The 17100-nt window shown below is 48.7% G+C and overlaps 1 protein-coding gene across 1 annotated transcript in view; it reads right to left on the bottom strand.

The window, feature by feature from the left end:
- The window catches only part of LOC134968778 (5-hydroxytryptamine receptor 3A-like), a 44840-nt gene extending 36104 nt beyond the window's left edge, over window positions 1-8736 (bottom strand). The window contains exon 1 of the mRNA XM_063944263.1: window positions 8683-8736. Coding sequence (XP_063800333.1) covers window positions 8683-8736 — 54 coding nt within the window. The remainder of the gene's footprint in view (window positions 1-8682) is intronic.
- Between the last annotated feature and the right edge of the window lie 8364 nt (window positions 8737-17100).

The raw sequence follows: 17100 nt of genomic DNA, 5'->3' as shown, positions 1-17100 counted from the left end.
GATGAGCCCACCTTCCTTGTGGAATGGGCATTTACATATTTTGGCTGTGGCAGGCCTGCCACAGAATGTGCAAGCTGAATTGTACTACACATCCAACTAGCAATCGTCTGCTTAGAAGCAAGAGCACCCAGTTTATTGGGTGCATACAGGATAACAGCAAGTCAGTTTTCCTGACTCCAGCCGTCCTGGAAACCTATATTTTCAGGGCCCTGACAACATCTAGCAACTTGGAGTCCTCCAAGTCCCTAGTAGCCGCAGGTACCACAATAAGCTGGTTCAGGTGAAACACTGACACCACCTTAGGGAGAAACTGGGGACGAGTCCGCAGCTCTGCCCTGTCCGAATGGACAATCAGATATGGGCTTTTGTGAGACAAAGCCGCCAATTCTGACACTCGCCTGGCCGAGGCCAGGGCCAACAGCATGGTCACTTTCCATGTGAGATATTTCAAATCCACAGATTTGAGTGGTTTAAACCAATGTGATTTGAGGAATCCCAGAACTACGTTGAGATCCCTCAGTGCCACTGGAGGCACAAAAGGGGGTTGTATATGCAGTATACAGGGCCGAAATTCGAACCTTAATGGACCCCAATTTGAGGCCCATAGACACTCCTGTTTGCAGGAAATGCAGGAATCGACCGAGTTGAAATTTCTTCGTGGGGCCTTCCTGGCCTCACACCACGCAACATATTTTCGCCACATGTGGTGATAATGTTGTGCGGTCACCTCCTTCCTGGCTTTGACCAGGGTAGGAATGACCTCTTCCGGAATGCCTTTTTCCCCTAGGATCCGGCGTTCAACCGCCATGCCGTCAAACGCAGCCGCGGTAAGTCTTGGAACAGACATGGTACTTGCTGAAGCAAGTCCCTTCTTAGCGGCAGAGGCCATGAGTCCTCTGTGAGCATCTCTTGAAGTTCCGGGTACCAAGTCCTTCTTGGCCAATCCGGAGCCACGAGTATAGTTCTTACTCCTCTACGTCTTATAATTCTCAGTACCTTGGGTATGAGAAGCAGAGGAGGGAACACATACACTGACTGGTACACCCACGGTGTTACCAGAGCGTCCACAGCTATTGCCTGAGGGTCTCTTGACCTGGCGCAATACCTGTCCAGTTTTTTGTTCAGGCGGGACGCCATCATGTCCACCTTTGGTCTTTCCCAATGGTTCACAATCATGTGGAAGACTTCCCGATGAAATCCCCACTCTCCCGGGCTTCGGAATGAACACTGCTGACAGTGCTATCACCTGATTTTCCGCCCAGCGAAGAATCCTTGCAGTTTCTGCTATTGCCCTTCTGCTTCTTGTGCCGCCCTGTCTGTTTACGTGGGCGACTGCCGTGATGTTGTCCCACTGGATCAATACCGGCTGACCTTGAAGCAGAGGTCTTGCTAAGCTTAGAGCATTGTAACTTGCCCTTAGCTCCAGTATATTTATGTGGAGAGAATTCTCCAGACTTGATCACACTCCCTGGAAATTTTTTCCCTGTGTGACTGCTCCCCAGCCTCTCAGGCTGGCATCCCTGGTCACCAGGACCCTTCCTGAATGCCGAATCTGCGGCCCATTAGTAGATGAGTACTTTGCAGCCACCGCAGAAGAAACACCCTTGTCCTTGGAGACAGGGTTATCCGCTGATGCATCTGAAGATGCGTTCCGGACCATTTTTCCAGCAGATCCCACTGAAAAGTTCTTGCGTGAAAACTGCCGAATGGAATCGCTTCGTAAGAAGCCACCATTTTTCCCAGGACCCTTGTGCAATGATGCACTGACACTTTTCCTGGTTTTAGGAGGTTCCTGACTAGCTCGGATAACTCCCTGGCTTTCTTCTCCGGGAGAAACACCCTTTTCTGGACTGTGTCCAGAATCATCCCTAGGAACAGCCGATGTGTCGTCGGAAACAACTGCGGTTTTGGAATATTTAGAATCCACCCGTGCTGTCGTAGAACTACTTGAGATAGTGCTACTCCGACCTCCAACTGTTCTCTGGACCTTGCTCTTATCAGGAGGTCGTCCATTTTCTTTGAAGAAGAATCATCATTTCGGCCATTACCTTGGTAAAGACCCGGGGTGCCGTGGACAATCCAAACGGCAGCGTCTGAAACTGATAGTGACAGTTCTGTACCACGAACCTGAGGTACCCTTGGTGAGAAGGGCAAATTGGGACATGGAGGTAAGTATCCCTGATGTCCCGGGACACCCTATAGTCCCCTTCTTCCTGGTTCGCTATCACTGCTCTGAGTGACTCCATCTTGATTTGAACCTTTGTAAGTGTTCAAATATTTCAGATTTAGAATAGGTCTCACCGAGCCTTCTGGCTTCAGTACCACAACATAGTGTGGAATAATACCCCTTTCCTTGTTGTAGGAGGGGTACTTTGATTATCACCTGCTGGGAATACAGCTTGTGAATTGTTTCCAATACTGCCTCCCTGTCGGAGGGAGACGTTGGTAAAGCAGACTTCAGGAACCTGCGAGGGGGAAACGTCTCGACTTTCCAATCTGTACCCCTGGGATCCTACTTGTAGGATCCAGGGGTCCTGTACGGCCCCAGCGTCATGCTGAGAAACTTGGCAGAAGCGGTGGAGGCTTCTGTTCCTGGGAATGGGCTGCCTGCTGCAGTCTTCTTCCCTTTCCTCTATCCCTGGGCAGATATGACTCTTATGGGGACGAAAGGACTGAGGCTGAAAAGACGGTGTCTTTTTCTGCAGAGATGTGACTTAGGGTAAAAACGGTGGATTTTCCAGCAGTTGCCGTGGCCACCAGGTCCGATGGACCGACCCCAAATAACTCCTCCCCTTTATACGGCAATACTTCTTTGTGCCGTTTGGAATCTGCATCACCTGACCACTGTCGTGTCCATAAACATCTTCTGGCAGATATGGACATCGCACTTACTCTTGATGCCAGAGTGCAAATATCCCTCTGTGCATCTCGTATATATAGAAATGCTTCCTTTAAATGCTCTATAGTCAATAAAATACTGTCCCTGTCAAGGGTATCAATATTTTTAGTCAGGGAATCCGACCAAGCCACCCCAGCTCTGCACATCCAGGCTGAGGCGATCGCTGGTCGCAGTATAACACCAGTATGTGTGTATATACTTCTTAGGATATTTTCCAGCCTCCTATCAGTTGGCTCCTTGAGGACGGCCCTATCTGGAGACGGTACCGCCACTTGTTTTGATAAGCGTGTGAGCGCCTTATCCACCCTAAGGGGTGTTTCCCAACGCGCCCTAACTTCTGGCGGGAAAGGGTATACCGCCAATAATTTTCTATCGGGGGAAACCCACGCATCATCACACACTTCATTTAATTTATCTGATTCAGGAAAAACTACAGGTAGTTTTTTCACACCCCACATAATACCCTTTTTTGTGGTACTTGTAGTATCAGAAATATGTAACACCTCCTTCATTGCCCTTAACAAGTAACGTGTGGCCCTAAAGGAAAATACGTTTGTTTCTTCACCGTCGACACTGAAATCAGTGTCCGTGTCTGTGTCTGTGTCGACCGACTGAGGTAAATGGGCGTTTTAAAGCCCCTGACGGTGTTTGAGACGCCTGGACAGGTACTATTTTGTTTGCCGGCCGTCTCTGTTGACATTATCACGTAATTCCTTGAATAAGCCATCCATTCCGGTGTCGACTCCCTAGAGAGTGACATCACCATTACAGGCAATTGCTCCGCCTCCTCACCAACATCGTCCTCATACATGTCGACACACACGTACCGACACACAGCACACACACAGGGAATGCTCTGATAGAGGACAGGACCCCACTAGCCCTTTGGGGAGACAGAGGGAGAGTTTGCCAGCACACACCAAATACGCTATAATTATACAGGGACAACCTTTATATAAGTGTTTTTCCCTTATAGCATTTTAATATATATAGTCATATCGCCAAATAAGTGCCCCCCCTCTCTGTTTTAACCCTGTTTCTGTAGTGCAGTGCAGGGGAGAGCCTGGGAGCCTTCCCACCAGCATTTCTGTGAGGGAAAATGGCGCTGTGTGCTGAGGAGAATAGGCCCCGCCCCCTTTTCGTCGGGCTTCTTCTCCCGTTTTTCTGAGACCTGGCAGGGGTTAAATACATCCATATAGCCCCCAGGGGCTATATGTGATGTATTTTTAGCCAGAATAAGGTACTATCATTGCTGCCCAGGTCGCCCCCCCCAGCGCCCTGCACCCTCAGTGACCGCTGCTATGAAGTGTGCTGACAACAATGGCGCACAGCTGCAGTGCTGTGCGCTACCTTATGAAGACTGAAAAGTCTTCTGCCGCCGGTTTCTGGACCTCTTCACTTTTCGGCATCTGCAAGGGGGTCGGCGGCGCGGCTCCGGGACGAACCCCAGGGTGAGACCTGTGTTCCGACTCCCTCTGGAGCTAATGGTGTCCAGTAGCCTAAGAAGCCAATCCATCCTGCACGCAGGTGAGTTCACTTCTCTCCCCTAAGTCCCTCGATGCAGTGAGCCTGTTGCCAGCAGGACTCACTGAAAATAAAAAACCTAACAAAACTTTTACTCTAAGCAGCTCTTTAGGAGAGCCACCTAGATTGCACCCTTCTCGGCCGGGCACAAAAATCTAACTGAGGCTTGGAGGAGGGTCATGGGGGGAGGAGCCAGTGCACACCACCTGATCCTAAAGCTTTTACTTTTGTGCCCTGTCTCCTGCGGAGCCGCTAATCCCCATGGTCCTGACGGAGTCCCCAGCATCCACTTAGGACGTCAGAGAGAAAGAGCCTACATCTGTACACCCCCTCCAGCACCTATCCAAGACATCAGGGAACATGGTACAGTGAGGCAAAAAAGTATTTGGACAGCCACCGATTGTGCAAGTTGACCCACTTAAAAAGATGAGAGAGGTCTGTAATTTCCATCATAGGTACACTTCAACTGTGAGAGACAGAATCTGAAAAAAAAAAACATGAAATCACATTGTATGATTTTTAAACAATTTATTTGTATATTCTTGTGGAAAATAAATATTTGGACAATCAAAAAGTTGAACTCAATACTTTGTAATATATAACCTTGGTTGGCAATTACAGAGGTCAAACGTTTCCTGTAGTTCTTGACCAGGTTTGCACACACTGTGGCAGGTATTTTGGGCCACTCTTCTATGCAGATCTTCTCTAGATCTGTCATGTTTTGGGGCTGTCGCCGGGCAACACAGACTTTCAACTCCCTCCACAGATTTTCTATTGGGTTGAGGTCTGGAGACTGGCTAGGCCACTCCAGGACCTTGAAATGCTTCTTATGGAGCCACTCCTTAGTTGCCCGGGCAGTGTGTTTGGGGTCATTGTCATGCTGGAAGACACAGCCACGTTCCATCTTCAATGCTCTTACTGAGGGAAGGAGGTTTTTGCCAAAAATCTCACGATACATGGCTCCATTCATCCTCTCCTTAATACGGATCAGTCGTCCTGTCCCCCTTGCTGAAAAGCAGCCCCAAAGCATGGTGTTTCCACCCCCATGCTTCACAGTGGGTATGGTGTTCTTGGGATGCCATTCATCATTCTTCTCCCTCCAAACACGGCGAGTGGAGTTTATACCAATAAGTTTGATTTTGCTCTGATCTGACCACATTACATTCTCCCAATCCTCTTCTGGATCATCCAGATGGTTACTGGCAAACTTTAGACGGGCCTGGACATGTGCTGGCTTAAGCAGGGGGACCTTTCGGGCGCTGCAGGATTTCAATCCATGACGACGTAGTGTGTTACTGATGGTAACCTTTGTGACTGTGGTCCGAGCTCTCTTGAGGTCATTGACCAGGTCCCCCCGTGTAGTTCTGGGCTGATTCCTCACCGTTCTCAAGATCATTGATACCCCACGAGGTGAGATCTTGCATGGAGCCCCAGGCCAAGGGAGATTGTCAGTGATCTTGTATTTCTTCCATTTCTCTGTCATCCATCTGGGGGACGCTGCGCCGTTACTTGTGGGTTAGAGGTGTGTGGTAGTGGAGTTTGGCACAGAATCTATTAAAAGCTGCCTCCTCCCCCCTCTAACCCCTCCCATCTACTTCCTGCTCAGCCATCACTCAGTTTTTATTTTGTGCCTGTGGAGTACAGACACAGTTTTTATTTCTCCTTAGATTTTTTTTTTTTCTCTAAGAGTTTTTTTCTCAAGTGTACCTAGTCCCTGTTTACAGGTGACAGGTACTACTGCAGTGGGTTTAGCATCCCACTCTGAGCTACTTCTGGAAGAAAAAGGCCACCACACTTGGGTCACTGGGGCCTTTATCCACTTCAAGCCGGCAGAATAAGGTACAGGACAGCCACAATCTGTCACTGACAGTATTGGGCTGTCCCCTCTGTTAATTTCCTTCTTATTTTATTAACAGCAGCCACCCACCGCATCGGAGCTTCCGCCCCCCTGTCCCCCGCCCCCGCCCCACAGTGAGAGAGACTGATTTGGAGGGGACTAGTGGAGGGTCCGGGAGAGTATTTTACACTCCCTGGACCCAGTACAGAGCTACCGCGACAACCGCTGTGTGTGTAGCGGTGCGCGGGAACCCGAACTTCCGGTTTCGGACTGGCCGCGGCGGTTACGTCAGCAGTGCAGGGACGGCTTCCCGCCTTGCTCTGCCGCGCGCACACACTGTTCGGCAGCTTCCTCTGACTCCGGGGCGCCATCTTATCCGGCTGCAGACTGGGGGACTCTGTGCAAGCGCATACTAAACACTAGTTTCCAGAGACAGTTTTCTCTTACAGTCACATCTAAACTGCAAGTATATGGTGGGCTAGCCCTGGTGAAAGATAGCAGTTAGTCTTCTTGGGGACACTAGAGATAACTGCTAGGTCACTTGTCTAGGGATTCATAGTACATGTTTACTGTTTTTATATATATATATATATATATATATATTAAAAAAATTAGAATAGAGATGGCCAGTAAACCGGACAAGGCTACAAAGGGCAAGACGGCCTCAGTAGTTTATTTTTCCTGTTCACAGTGTGGCTCAAAGCTGGCTAAGGGTAGTGCTGACGCGGGTACTCTCTGTACTTCGTGCTCTGGTGCATCAGTGGCGGATCAGCAGGGAAGTTCCACAGATCAGTCTATGCCCCCATGGGTCAAGAACATGGTGGATGCCACTTCAGATTTGCGTCAGTCTAGGTTGGAGGCTGAATCTGCTCAAACTCAGGTGGAGCCTCTGTGGGCCCAAAATATGGGCAAGTGTCTTACTGATTTAACCCATTCTTTAAATAAGTTTGTTAATTCTGCCAGCAGTTCCTCTGCTACTAAACGACCACAGCCGTTACCCGCTATAGCTTTTCCGGGAGAGGAGTCAGATTCTCTGACATCTCCATTGGAGGAAGGGGAGGTAGATCCTGAATGGGAAGAAGTTTCGGCTTGGGAAGATGAGGAGCTATCTATTAGTTCAGGTGTTAGATCACTAATAGAAGCCATTCGTCAGACTCTAAATATTCAGGATGCAGCAGTAGCAGAGACTTCCTCTCCCTTCTTTAAACGACAGAAGAGACAGGTTATTGCCTTCCCTTCTCACTCTCACTTTGTGGATATCTTAAAAGAACCCTGGCTTAAACCGGATTCTCGTTTCCAGGCTCCTAAGAAATTCAAATTTCTATACCCTTTTACGGAGGAAGATACAAAATTTTGGGAGACAGCCCCAAAGGTAGACGCTCCTATTTCACATTTGGCAAAAGCTACGGTTTTTCCTTCAGTACAGTCCGTGACATTAAAAGACCCTACCGATAGGAAAATAGAAGCATTACTAAAATCTATGTTTTCTTTATCAGGGGTCTCTCTCCGTCCAGTTCTGGCGGGTGCCTGGGTCCTTAAGGCCGTGGATGAATGGCTAGCACAGGTCGTATCTGGAATGCAGTCGGACGATCCGTCGGAAGCCATTCAGTTAGCAGAACAGATTTCGGAGGCGCTTACTTATGTAGGTGAGGCCTTGTTAGATTCTGTTGCGCTACAGTCCCGGGTTTCTGCCTTGACAGTATCAGCAAGACGGTCTCTTTGGCTTAGGGTTTGGAATGCTGATTCGGACTCAAAGCAGACCTTGACGGCAGTTCCTTTTGAAGGGGAGTTTCTTTTTGGATCGGAGTTAAAGAAGATTATTTTGGATACTACTGAAGGAAAGAGCCCCTTTCTTCCATCTGCTCCTCACAAACCGAAACCTACAAGGTTTCGGTCCTTTCGTACGCAGGGCAGAGGTAGTTTCCAGACCTTTCGTGCCTTCTTCAGATTTCCACGAAGAGGGACATTCAGAGGTAGAGGATCTGAGGATCGATGAAGGTTGGGGCTCGGTTACTTCAGTTCAGGGAAGTGTGGCTCCTGTCGAAACCAGATCGGTGGGTAATGGGGGTCATATCCAGAGGATATATGTTGGATCTCGAAGAGACAGCCCCATTCCGGCTATTCGTCACACCTCTCCCAGACGATCCCTCCAGACGTCAAGCTCTTCTTCAGGCAACAGCAACCCTCTTACAAAATGGAGTAATCGTTCCAGTGCCCTCTCCTCAGAGGGGTCGGGGTTTTTACTCGGGTCTTTTTCTCGTGGACAAACCGGATGGTTCGTTCCGACCCATTCTGAATCTAAAAGCTCTCAACCCGTATCTCTCAACCCAAAAATTCAAGATGGAATCCATTCGTTCAATTATCGCCGCCATGGAGCCAGGGGAATATTTGGCTTCAATAGACATAAAAGACGCCTACTTACATGTCCCGATTTGGATAGGTCATCAGCCTCTTCTGAGATTTGCAGTCGGGCCATGGCATTTTCAATTTCAGGCTCTTCCCTTTGGTCTTTCTACGGCTCCTCGAGTTTTTACAAAGGTAATGGGTCATGTCGTCGCGGTTTTCCGTTGTCAAGGGGTCAACATAACTCCATACTTGGACGATCTGTTGGTCAAGGCCCCGTCAGCGGAAATTCTCACTCAGAACCTGCGTCTAACGACAGAAACTCTGCAGTCGTTCGGGTGGATAATCAACTTTCCAAATGGTTTTTCTGGGACTTTTATTCGATACCAACAGCCAGAAGGTGTTTCTTCCTACGGACAAGATTCAGGATCTACAGGCCAGAATCCGGACCCTGTTACACTTACCGGGAGTGTCGGTCCTCAGATGCATGCAGGTGTTGGGCAAAATGGTGTCCTCCTTCGAGGCAGTTCCATACGCCAGATTTCATGCCCGACCTCTTCAGGCTCAGATTCTCGGCTGTTGGGCTCGGCAGGATCCACGTCTCGAATTGCAGTTGATCCGCTTGTCGGAAAGGACTCGTCAGTCGCTTCACTGGTGGCTTCAGAGTCACAATTTGAGAAAAGGAGCACCGTTCACGGTTTGGTCTTGGTTGATGATCACCACGGATGCAAGCCTCAGCGGTTGGGGAGCAGTGTTCCAGACTTATCACTTCCAGGAGTGCTGGACCAGTCAGGAGTCAAAATTACAGATCAACATTCTGGAATTGAGGGCAATCCGGTACGCACTCCTTCAGATTCAGACCATGGTACAGGGTCATCCGGTTCATGTGCAGTCCGACAACGCCACGGCAGTGGCTTACATCAACAAACAAGGAGGAACTCGCAGCTGGTCCGCAGTGAGAGAGGTCGCTCAGATTCTCACGTGGGCGGAACGTTGGGTTCCCGTAATATCCGCAATTCACATTCCAGGAGTCGAGATCTGGGAAGCGGATTTTTTGAGTCGTCACACGATCCATCCGGGAGAATGGGAACTTCACCAGGAAGTGTTTCTCTCTCTAGTGGACCGCTGGGGACTGCCAGACGAAGACCTAATGGCGTCTCGACTCAACAAGAAACTTCCTCACTACGGTTCGCGGACTCAGGATCCTCAAGCATTTCCAATCGATGCTCTAACAGCTCCATGGCAGTTTCAACTGGGGTACGTGTTTCCGCCAATTCCAATGCTTCCACGTCTACTTCAACGCATTCGGCGAGAAGGTCTCGCCATAATTCTGGTGGCTCCAGATTGGCCGCGCCGACAGTGGTACACTCTTCTGCGCAGCATGGTCGTCGGAGACCACTTTCGCCTTCCCCTACGTCCAGATCTTCTTCTTCAAGGGCCTTATCGCCACCCAGATTTAAGTCGGCTGGCTTTGACGGCTTGGTTCTTGAATCCAAGATTTTAAAAGCAAAAGGTCTTTCGCGTTCTGTTGTACAGACGATGATTCGGGCTAGGAAGCCGGTGACTTCCGGCATTTATCATAGGGTATGGCGTATTTACATTGCTTGGTGCGAAAAGCGGGGCTTGACTCCGCATTTGTTTAGACTTCCTCGCCTGCTCTCTCTCCTTCAGGAGGGTCTCGATAAGGGCCTGAGGCTTTCTTCACTGAAGGGTCAGGTTTCAGCTTTGTCGGTTCTTTTTCAAAAGAAACTAGCGATCATTCCTGAGGTTCAAACATTCCTTCAGGGAGTACTTCGGATTCAACCACCTTTTGTTCCTCCGGTTCCTCCATGGGATTTAACCTTGGTCCTTACGGCCCTTCAAAAATCTCCATTTGAGCCTTTGGAATCTGTGGAACTGCGTTATCTGACACAAAAAGTTGTTTTTCTTTTGGCTATTGCTTCCACTAGGCGAGTGTCTGAGTTGGCGGCTCTTTCTTGCAGGCCACCCTTGTTAGTGTTTCATGAGAACCGGGTGGTTCTGCGGACTAAACCTTCTTTCCTGCCAAAGGGTGTTTCGGCATTTCATTTAAATCAGGACATTGTTCTTCCAGCTTTTACTCCCGTCGTCTTCTCCGGGGGAGAATTCCCATTTGGCCCTCTTGGATGTTGTTCGGGCCTTATGTATTTATTTGTCTCGCACGGAGTCTTTCCGTCGTACGGATACCTTGTTGGTATTGATTGATGCTCCCAAACGAGGTTGGCCGGCTTCCAGGAACACTGTGGCCTGTTGGGTAACTTCGGCCATCAGACAGGCTTACGTGTCTTCAAATGTTTCGGTTTCTGACTCAATTAGGGCTCATTCGACTAGAGCTGTTGGAGCCTCTTGGGCTGTTCGCGGTGGTGCATCTATTGAGCAGCTGTGCAGAGCGGCGACCTGGTCGTCAGCAGGGACGTGCAGTCAGGGGAGGCAGGGGAGGCAGTGCCTCCCCTGTCATAATGATTAAAATAATACAAAGAAGACACTAACAACACATTCTACTTTGTATTATTTTAGTCATTTTTACTTGAGAATGCATCTAAATCTCTATGGGAGGCAGCGAGAGCGCTGCCTCCCAATGACAATGATAAAGTATCTAAAGAGGGGGGCGGGCAGGGGGCGGAGCCAAATCACGGGCTGTAAAAGCCCATTGAAAAACTAATGTACTGCGGCACCACCAGACCTGCCTCATTGACAGGGGCTGTGCCTTTAGCTCACATCAAGGCACACCCCTGTCAAATCATTGGTCAGCGGCAGGGGGTAGGCTGGGACTGTGATGGGCAGTGAGTCAGATGCCAGTATTCTGATTGGCCGCATGTACCCGCTGCTCACAGCCGCTTCTACCCTTCCGAGATCCGACAAGTGGGAGCATCTGTGTGCTGCGCTGTGTCCCCCCCTTTACCTCCGCATACTCTGCTGCGCTCCCGCCCCCCCCTCTCCCGCTCCCTTATCCCCCGTGTTCCTAGCCTCGGCCCCCTCGCTCTCTTAGTGTTCCGTGCGCTCAACGGCCTGCATCCTCTCCTGGCCCCCATGCTGACTGCTGAGCTCCCGCGGCACCCCCCTCGCACCCGCGGCCCCCCCGCACCCGCCTCCCCCCCCCCCTTCCCCCACGGCCTCACGGCCTGCAGTGTACAGACTGAGGGAGCGCCGGGTCAGGAGCCTGCAGCAGTGCCAGAAGAACAAATCATGTAAGTGCTACACTACCCTACATTACACTACAGTACACTATACTACACTACATTACACTACACTACAGTACACTATCTATACTACGTTACATTACACTGCAGTACACTATACTACATTACATTACACTGCAGTACACTATACTACACTACATTACACTACACTACAGTACACTATACTACATTACATTACACTGCAGTACACTATACTACATTACATTACACTGCAGTACACTATACTACACTACATTACACTACACTGCAGTACACTATACTACACTACATTACACTACACTACAGTACACTATACTACATTACATTACACTGCAGTACACTGCATTATACTACAGAACACTACAGTACACCCTAAGGGTAGAGGGGGGGATGTAAAGTGCTCTACCTGCCGTAATGTGTAAAAATAGGGGACGCTGTCTGCCGTAAGGAAACGCTGTCTGCCGTAATGTGTAAAAAAGGGGACGCTGTCTGCCGTAATGTGTAATAAGGGGATGCTGTCTGCCGTAATGTGTAATAAGGGGATGCTGTCTGCCGTAATGTGTAAAAAAGGAGACGCTGTCTGCCGTAATGTGTAAAAAGGAAACGCTGTCTGCCGTAATGTGTAAAAAGGGGACGCTGTCTGCCGTAATGTGTAATAAGGGGACGCTGTCTGCCGTAATGTGTAATAAGGGGACGCTGTCTGCCGTAATGTGTAATAAGGGGACGCTGTCTGCCGTAATGTGTAAAAAAGGGGACGCTGTCTGCCATAATGTGTAAAAAGGGGACTTTGTCTGCCGTAATGTGTAATAAGGGCTGCGCTGTCTGCCGTAATGTGTAAAAAGGGGACGCTGTCTGCCGTAATGTGTAAAAAAGGAGACGCTGTCTGCCGTAATGTGTAAAAAGGGGACGCTGTCTGCCGTAATGTGTAATAAGGGGACGCTGTCTGCCGTAATGTGTAATAAGGGGACGCTGTCTGCCGTAATGTGTAAAAAAGGGGACGCTGTCTGCCGTAATGTGTAATAAGGGGACGCTGTCTGCCGTAATGTGTAATAAGGGGACGCTGTCTGCCGTAATGTGTAAAAAAGGGGACGCTGTCTGCCGTAATGTGTAATAAGGGGACGCTGTCTGCCGTAATGTGTAATAAGGGGACTTTGTCTGCCGTAATGTGTAATAAGGGCTGCGCTATCTGCCGTAATGTGTAAAAAGGGAACGCTGTCTGCCGTAATGTGTAAAAAGGGAACGCTGTCTGCCGTAATGTGTAAAAAAGGGGATGCTGTCTGCCGTAAAGGTGTAAAAAGGGAACGCTGTCTGCCGTTACGTTTAAAAATAGGGACGCTGTCTGCCATAATATGAAAAAAGGGATCTCTACCTGCCGTAATGTGTAATAGGAGGCTGTACCTGCCGTAATGTGTAAAAGGGAGCTCTGCCTGGCGTAATTTGTGTAAGTGGTGCTATTGTGCTGCGTAATTTGACTAATGGAAGCCCTGGACAACAAAATTTCAATCATGTCCTCCTCCCACTCCCTTCCCAGTCCCAAACACTAATTTTTTTTTTTTTTTTTTTATAAAAATGTACAATATATCACAATTATGATGAGCAGGCAAGCAGCGGGCATTGGTGGCATCGGACTGAGATGCAAATTAGTGGAGGAGGGCTGGGTCAGTTGATGGTGGGCGAGTTTGTAAGCCATTGGCTGTGGCAGCAGGCATCGGCGCAGTGGTAGTAGCGGGCATTGGCTCAGCGGCGGTAGGGGTCATCGGCAGGATTCGGCAGACATTATGGCTGTAGTGCCTCACCAGCCACTGACCTCACCGCACGCCACTGGTCGTCAGTACATACTTTCACAAAGTTTTACCATTTTCATACTTTTGGTTTGGAGACTGCCTCTGTTGGGCGTCGTATTTTACAGACGGCTATGCCGTCAACGTCTCCCTCCTCTCATTAGCTTGCTTTGGGAAATCCCACAAGTAATGGCGCAGCGTCCCCCAGATGGATGACAGAGAAATAGGGATTTTTGTTTACTTACCGTAAAATCTCTTTCTCTGAGTCCATCTGGGGGACGCTGCGATCCCTCCCGTAGTTTTGTCTGGTTTATTTGGTTGTTTTTTTGGGTCTATCTCCTTTGGCTTGGCTAAACGTTAACTGAGTGATGGCTGAGCAGGAAGTAGATGGGAGGGGTTAGAGGGGGGAGGAGGCAGCTTTTAATAGATTCTGTGCCAAACTCCACTAGCACACACCTCTAACCCACAAGTAACGGCGCAGCGTCCCCCAGATGGACTCAGAGAAAGAGATTTTACGGTAAGTAAACAAAAATCCCTATTTTTTAATAATTGCGCCAACAGTTGATCTCTTCTCACCAAGCTGCTTGCCTATTGTCGAGTAGCTCATCCCAGCCTTGTGCAGCTCTACAATTTTGTCCCTGGTGTCCTTAGACAGCTCTCTGGTCTTGGCCATGGTGGAGAGGTAGCAGTCTGACAGTTTGAGGGTGTGGACAGGTGTCTTTTATACAGATAAACAGTTCAAACAGGTGCCATTAATACAGGTAACGAGTGGAGGATAGAAGAGCTTCTTATGGAAGAAGTAACAGGTCTGTGAGAGCCAGAAATCTTGCTGCTCGATAGGTGTCCAAATATTTATTTTCCACAAGAATATACAAGTAAATTGTTCAAAAATCATACAATGCGATATTCTGTTTTTATTTTTATTTCAGATTCTGTCTCTCACAGTTGAAGTGTACCTATGATGGAAATTACAGACCTCTCTCATCTTTTTAAGTGGGTCAACTTGCACAATCGATGGCTGTCTAAATACTTGTTTGCCCCACTGTATGTAAACGCCACGGAACATAGTACCAGTGGCAGAGCAATTTATAAATATTTTCTTTGATTTTAACACAAATAGAACTGGAAGTAGCATTATCCTAAATGTCAACCCAATCCTCATTGTTTAGAGTATGTCCCAGATCCTTTTCCCACGCCATTTCGTGAGGAGCTCGGGTCGGGGTAGAGTCATCGCCAAGCAAGGCATAGATGTCGGAGATTAAGCCCTTGGTATTGGAACGTTTCCAGCTTATATATTCGAAAGAGGATAGTTTTCTATTAAGAAAAGTGGAAGTGATAGTGGAGTGGAAGTGTCTAATTTGCAGGTTGCAAAAGAAATCCGTGGTCCATCGCAAATCCCTGCCAACTGAGGAAAAGAAGCATCGGGTAATGTCATTAATATAGAATATGTTTCCCAAGCACCAGGTAGTGAAAGAGAATCTACACATACCAGGGTGGGGGGGGAGGGCTGGATTATGAAATAGAGGGATCAGTGGAGATGGATGTGGGGCCAAAGCAAACCATCTATTTGCCAGGTCCCACATAGCTAGCAAGCAATACACCACAGAGTGAGAAAGGACCGCTCGAGGGCTTTGCATTACACCATTGCACACATTGAGAGAGCTGCGCTGCATAGAAGTATTTTCTAAAGTCTAGGATACCCAGTCCACCTCCTCTGGAAGAACGCTGGAGTAATTTAAGTCTAATACGAGGGCGTTCAGGGTCGTACTGGCCCACAGGGGTACAGGGGAAACCACCGATGGGCCCCACTGCCTGGGGGCCCTCCTCCTCCTCTAGTGATCAGGTTCCAGACTGTGTTCTTGAATTATACATTATACATATGTTACCTTATACTGCACAGGACTATGATGTATTCTCTACAGTGCATTGCCAATATTTATCTGGTACATTATCATGCACGTACTAGCAGTATATATATATATTTGTCAAGGGGCCCATCCCATGCTCTCACTAATGGTTAATGCAATCCAATGTAGCAGTTGGCCACACCCCCACTGGAGACTGACCACACCCCTAAACATGGGCCCCTACCACTGCATTCCCTGGTGGGCCCTTTATGCCCCAGTCCGACACTGAGAGCGTTTACGATTCCATATAAAGTAAGAGGTTTGGCGCTGCAAGGATTTAAAAACATAGGGAGGGACATATATCGGAAAAGTCTGAAACAGATATAAAAGTCGAGGGAGCCCACTCATCTTGACAGAATTTATTCTGCCTATCCAAGGAATGTAATAGTTGGACCATTCCAATAAATCATCTTTATTTTTTTCTAATAAGCGAGGATAATTTGCCTGAAACAGTTGGTGGTGATGGTCAGGTAAATACCAAGATTCTTGATTTTCTTTTTAATTTCCAAATCATGCTTAAGCGCCGCTGGGATATGAAAATCAAGCACCTCCGTTTTGTCAACGTTAATTTTATCACCGGAGTTACGAGAATACGAGCGGTTCTCGGATAAAAGAGATGGAACGGATCGGGCTGGATCTGTAAGGTAAATTAGAACATCATCAGCGTATAACGCAATTTTGTGATCTCCGTCGATTCGCTGTATTACTGCGAATCTGTGCCACCAGAGGCTCCATGACTAACGCAAATATTAGAGGCAAGAGTGGGCAACCCTGCCTGGTGCCATTGGCAATCCCAAAACTAGCGGATGAAACACCGTTGACCAATACCTGGACCATACTTACCTACATTCTGGCTGCTCTCTGCGGGAGAGAGCAGCCAGGTCGTCTCAGAAGGCGGGCAGGGGAGGCTGTGACGTGGATGAAGGGGTGGTCCGGAGGCGGGATGGGGGCGGAGCGGGGGCGGAGTCACGATGACACGGCCTTTAAGCCACGCCCCCACACTGTAATGCCGCGATCACCGGCATTACACTGCAGGGGGCGTGGCTATGATGACGCAATTCAGCAAGAATCGCGTCATGAACTGCCCGGACCGCCCACTTTACACACTAAGTGGGTGGACGGGCAGGGGGACCCCGCGAATCGGGAGACTTGCCTGCTCTTCCGGGGGGCCGGGAGGGTCACCCGATTTTCGGGAGCCTCCCGGCCATTCCGGGAGAGTAGGCAAGTATGACCTGGACTGACTGGGAGCGGTAAAGTGCCTTGACTCCATCCAGAAATTTACCTTAAAAACTCATTTAAATTATTGTAACATTTTCTATTTCCCTCTGCTGGAAACAGGAGACGCATATATGAAAATTGTTTGTAACCTATTATCTGCCAACTGGGTATTTCATAACATATAAATTCAGTTTGAATAGATTACAGACCCTGCTATGTACCATATTTTAAGAATCAAAATTGGGACAAATTTAGCTTCACACACAGGGACCTGATTCCCTAGGATTTCTGTACATCACCAATGATTGTGGATCTGCAGACCTGTGTCCACTAAACAGCAGCACGATTACAGCTGCGGCTGCTAGGGGGCGGGGAAGGGGCGGCGACAGCCAGC

The sequence above is a fragment of the Pseudophryne corroboree genome, chromosome 11 (genome assembly GCF_028390025.1).
Source record: "Pseudophryne corroboree isolate aPseCor3 chromosome 11, aPseCor3.hap2, whole genome shotgun sequence".
NCBI classification, from domain to species: Eukaryota; Metazoa; Chordata; class Amphibia; order Anura; family Myobatrachidae; genus Pseudophryne; species Pseudophryne corroboree.
Note: the sequence above shows the minus strand (reverse complement) of the source record. Positions and strands in the feature narration are given on the sequence as shown.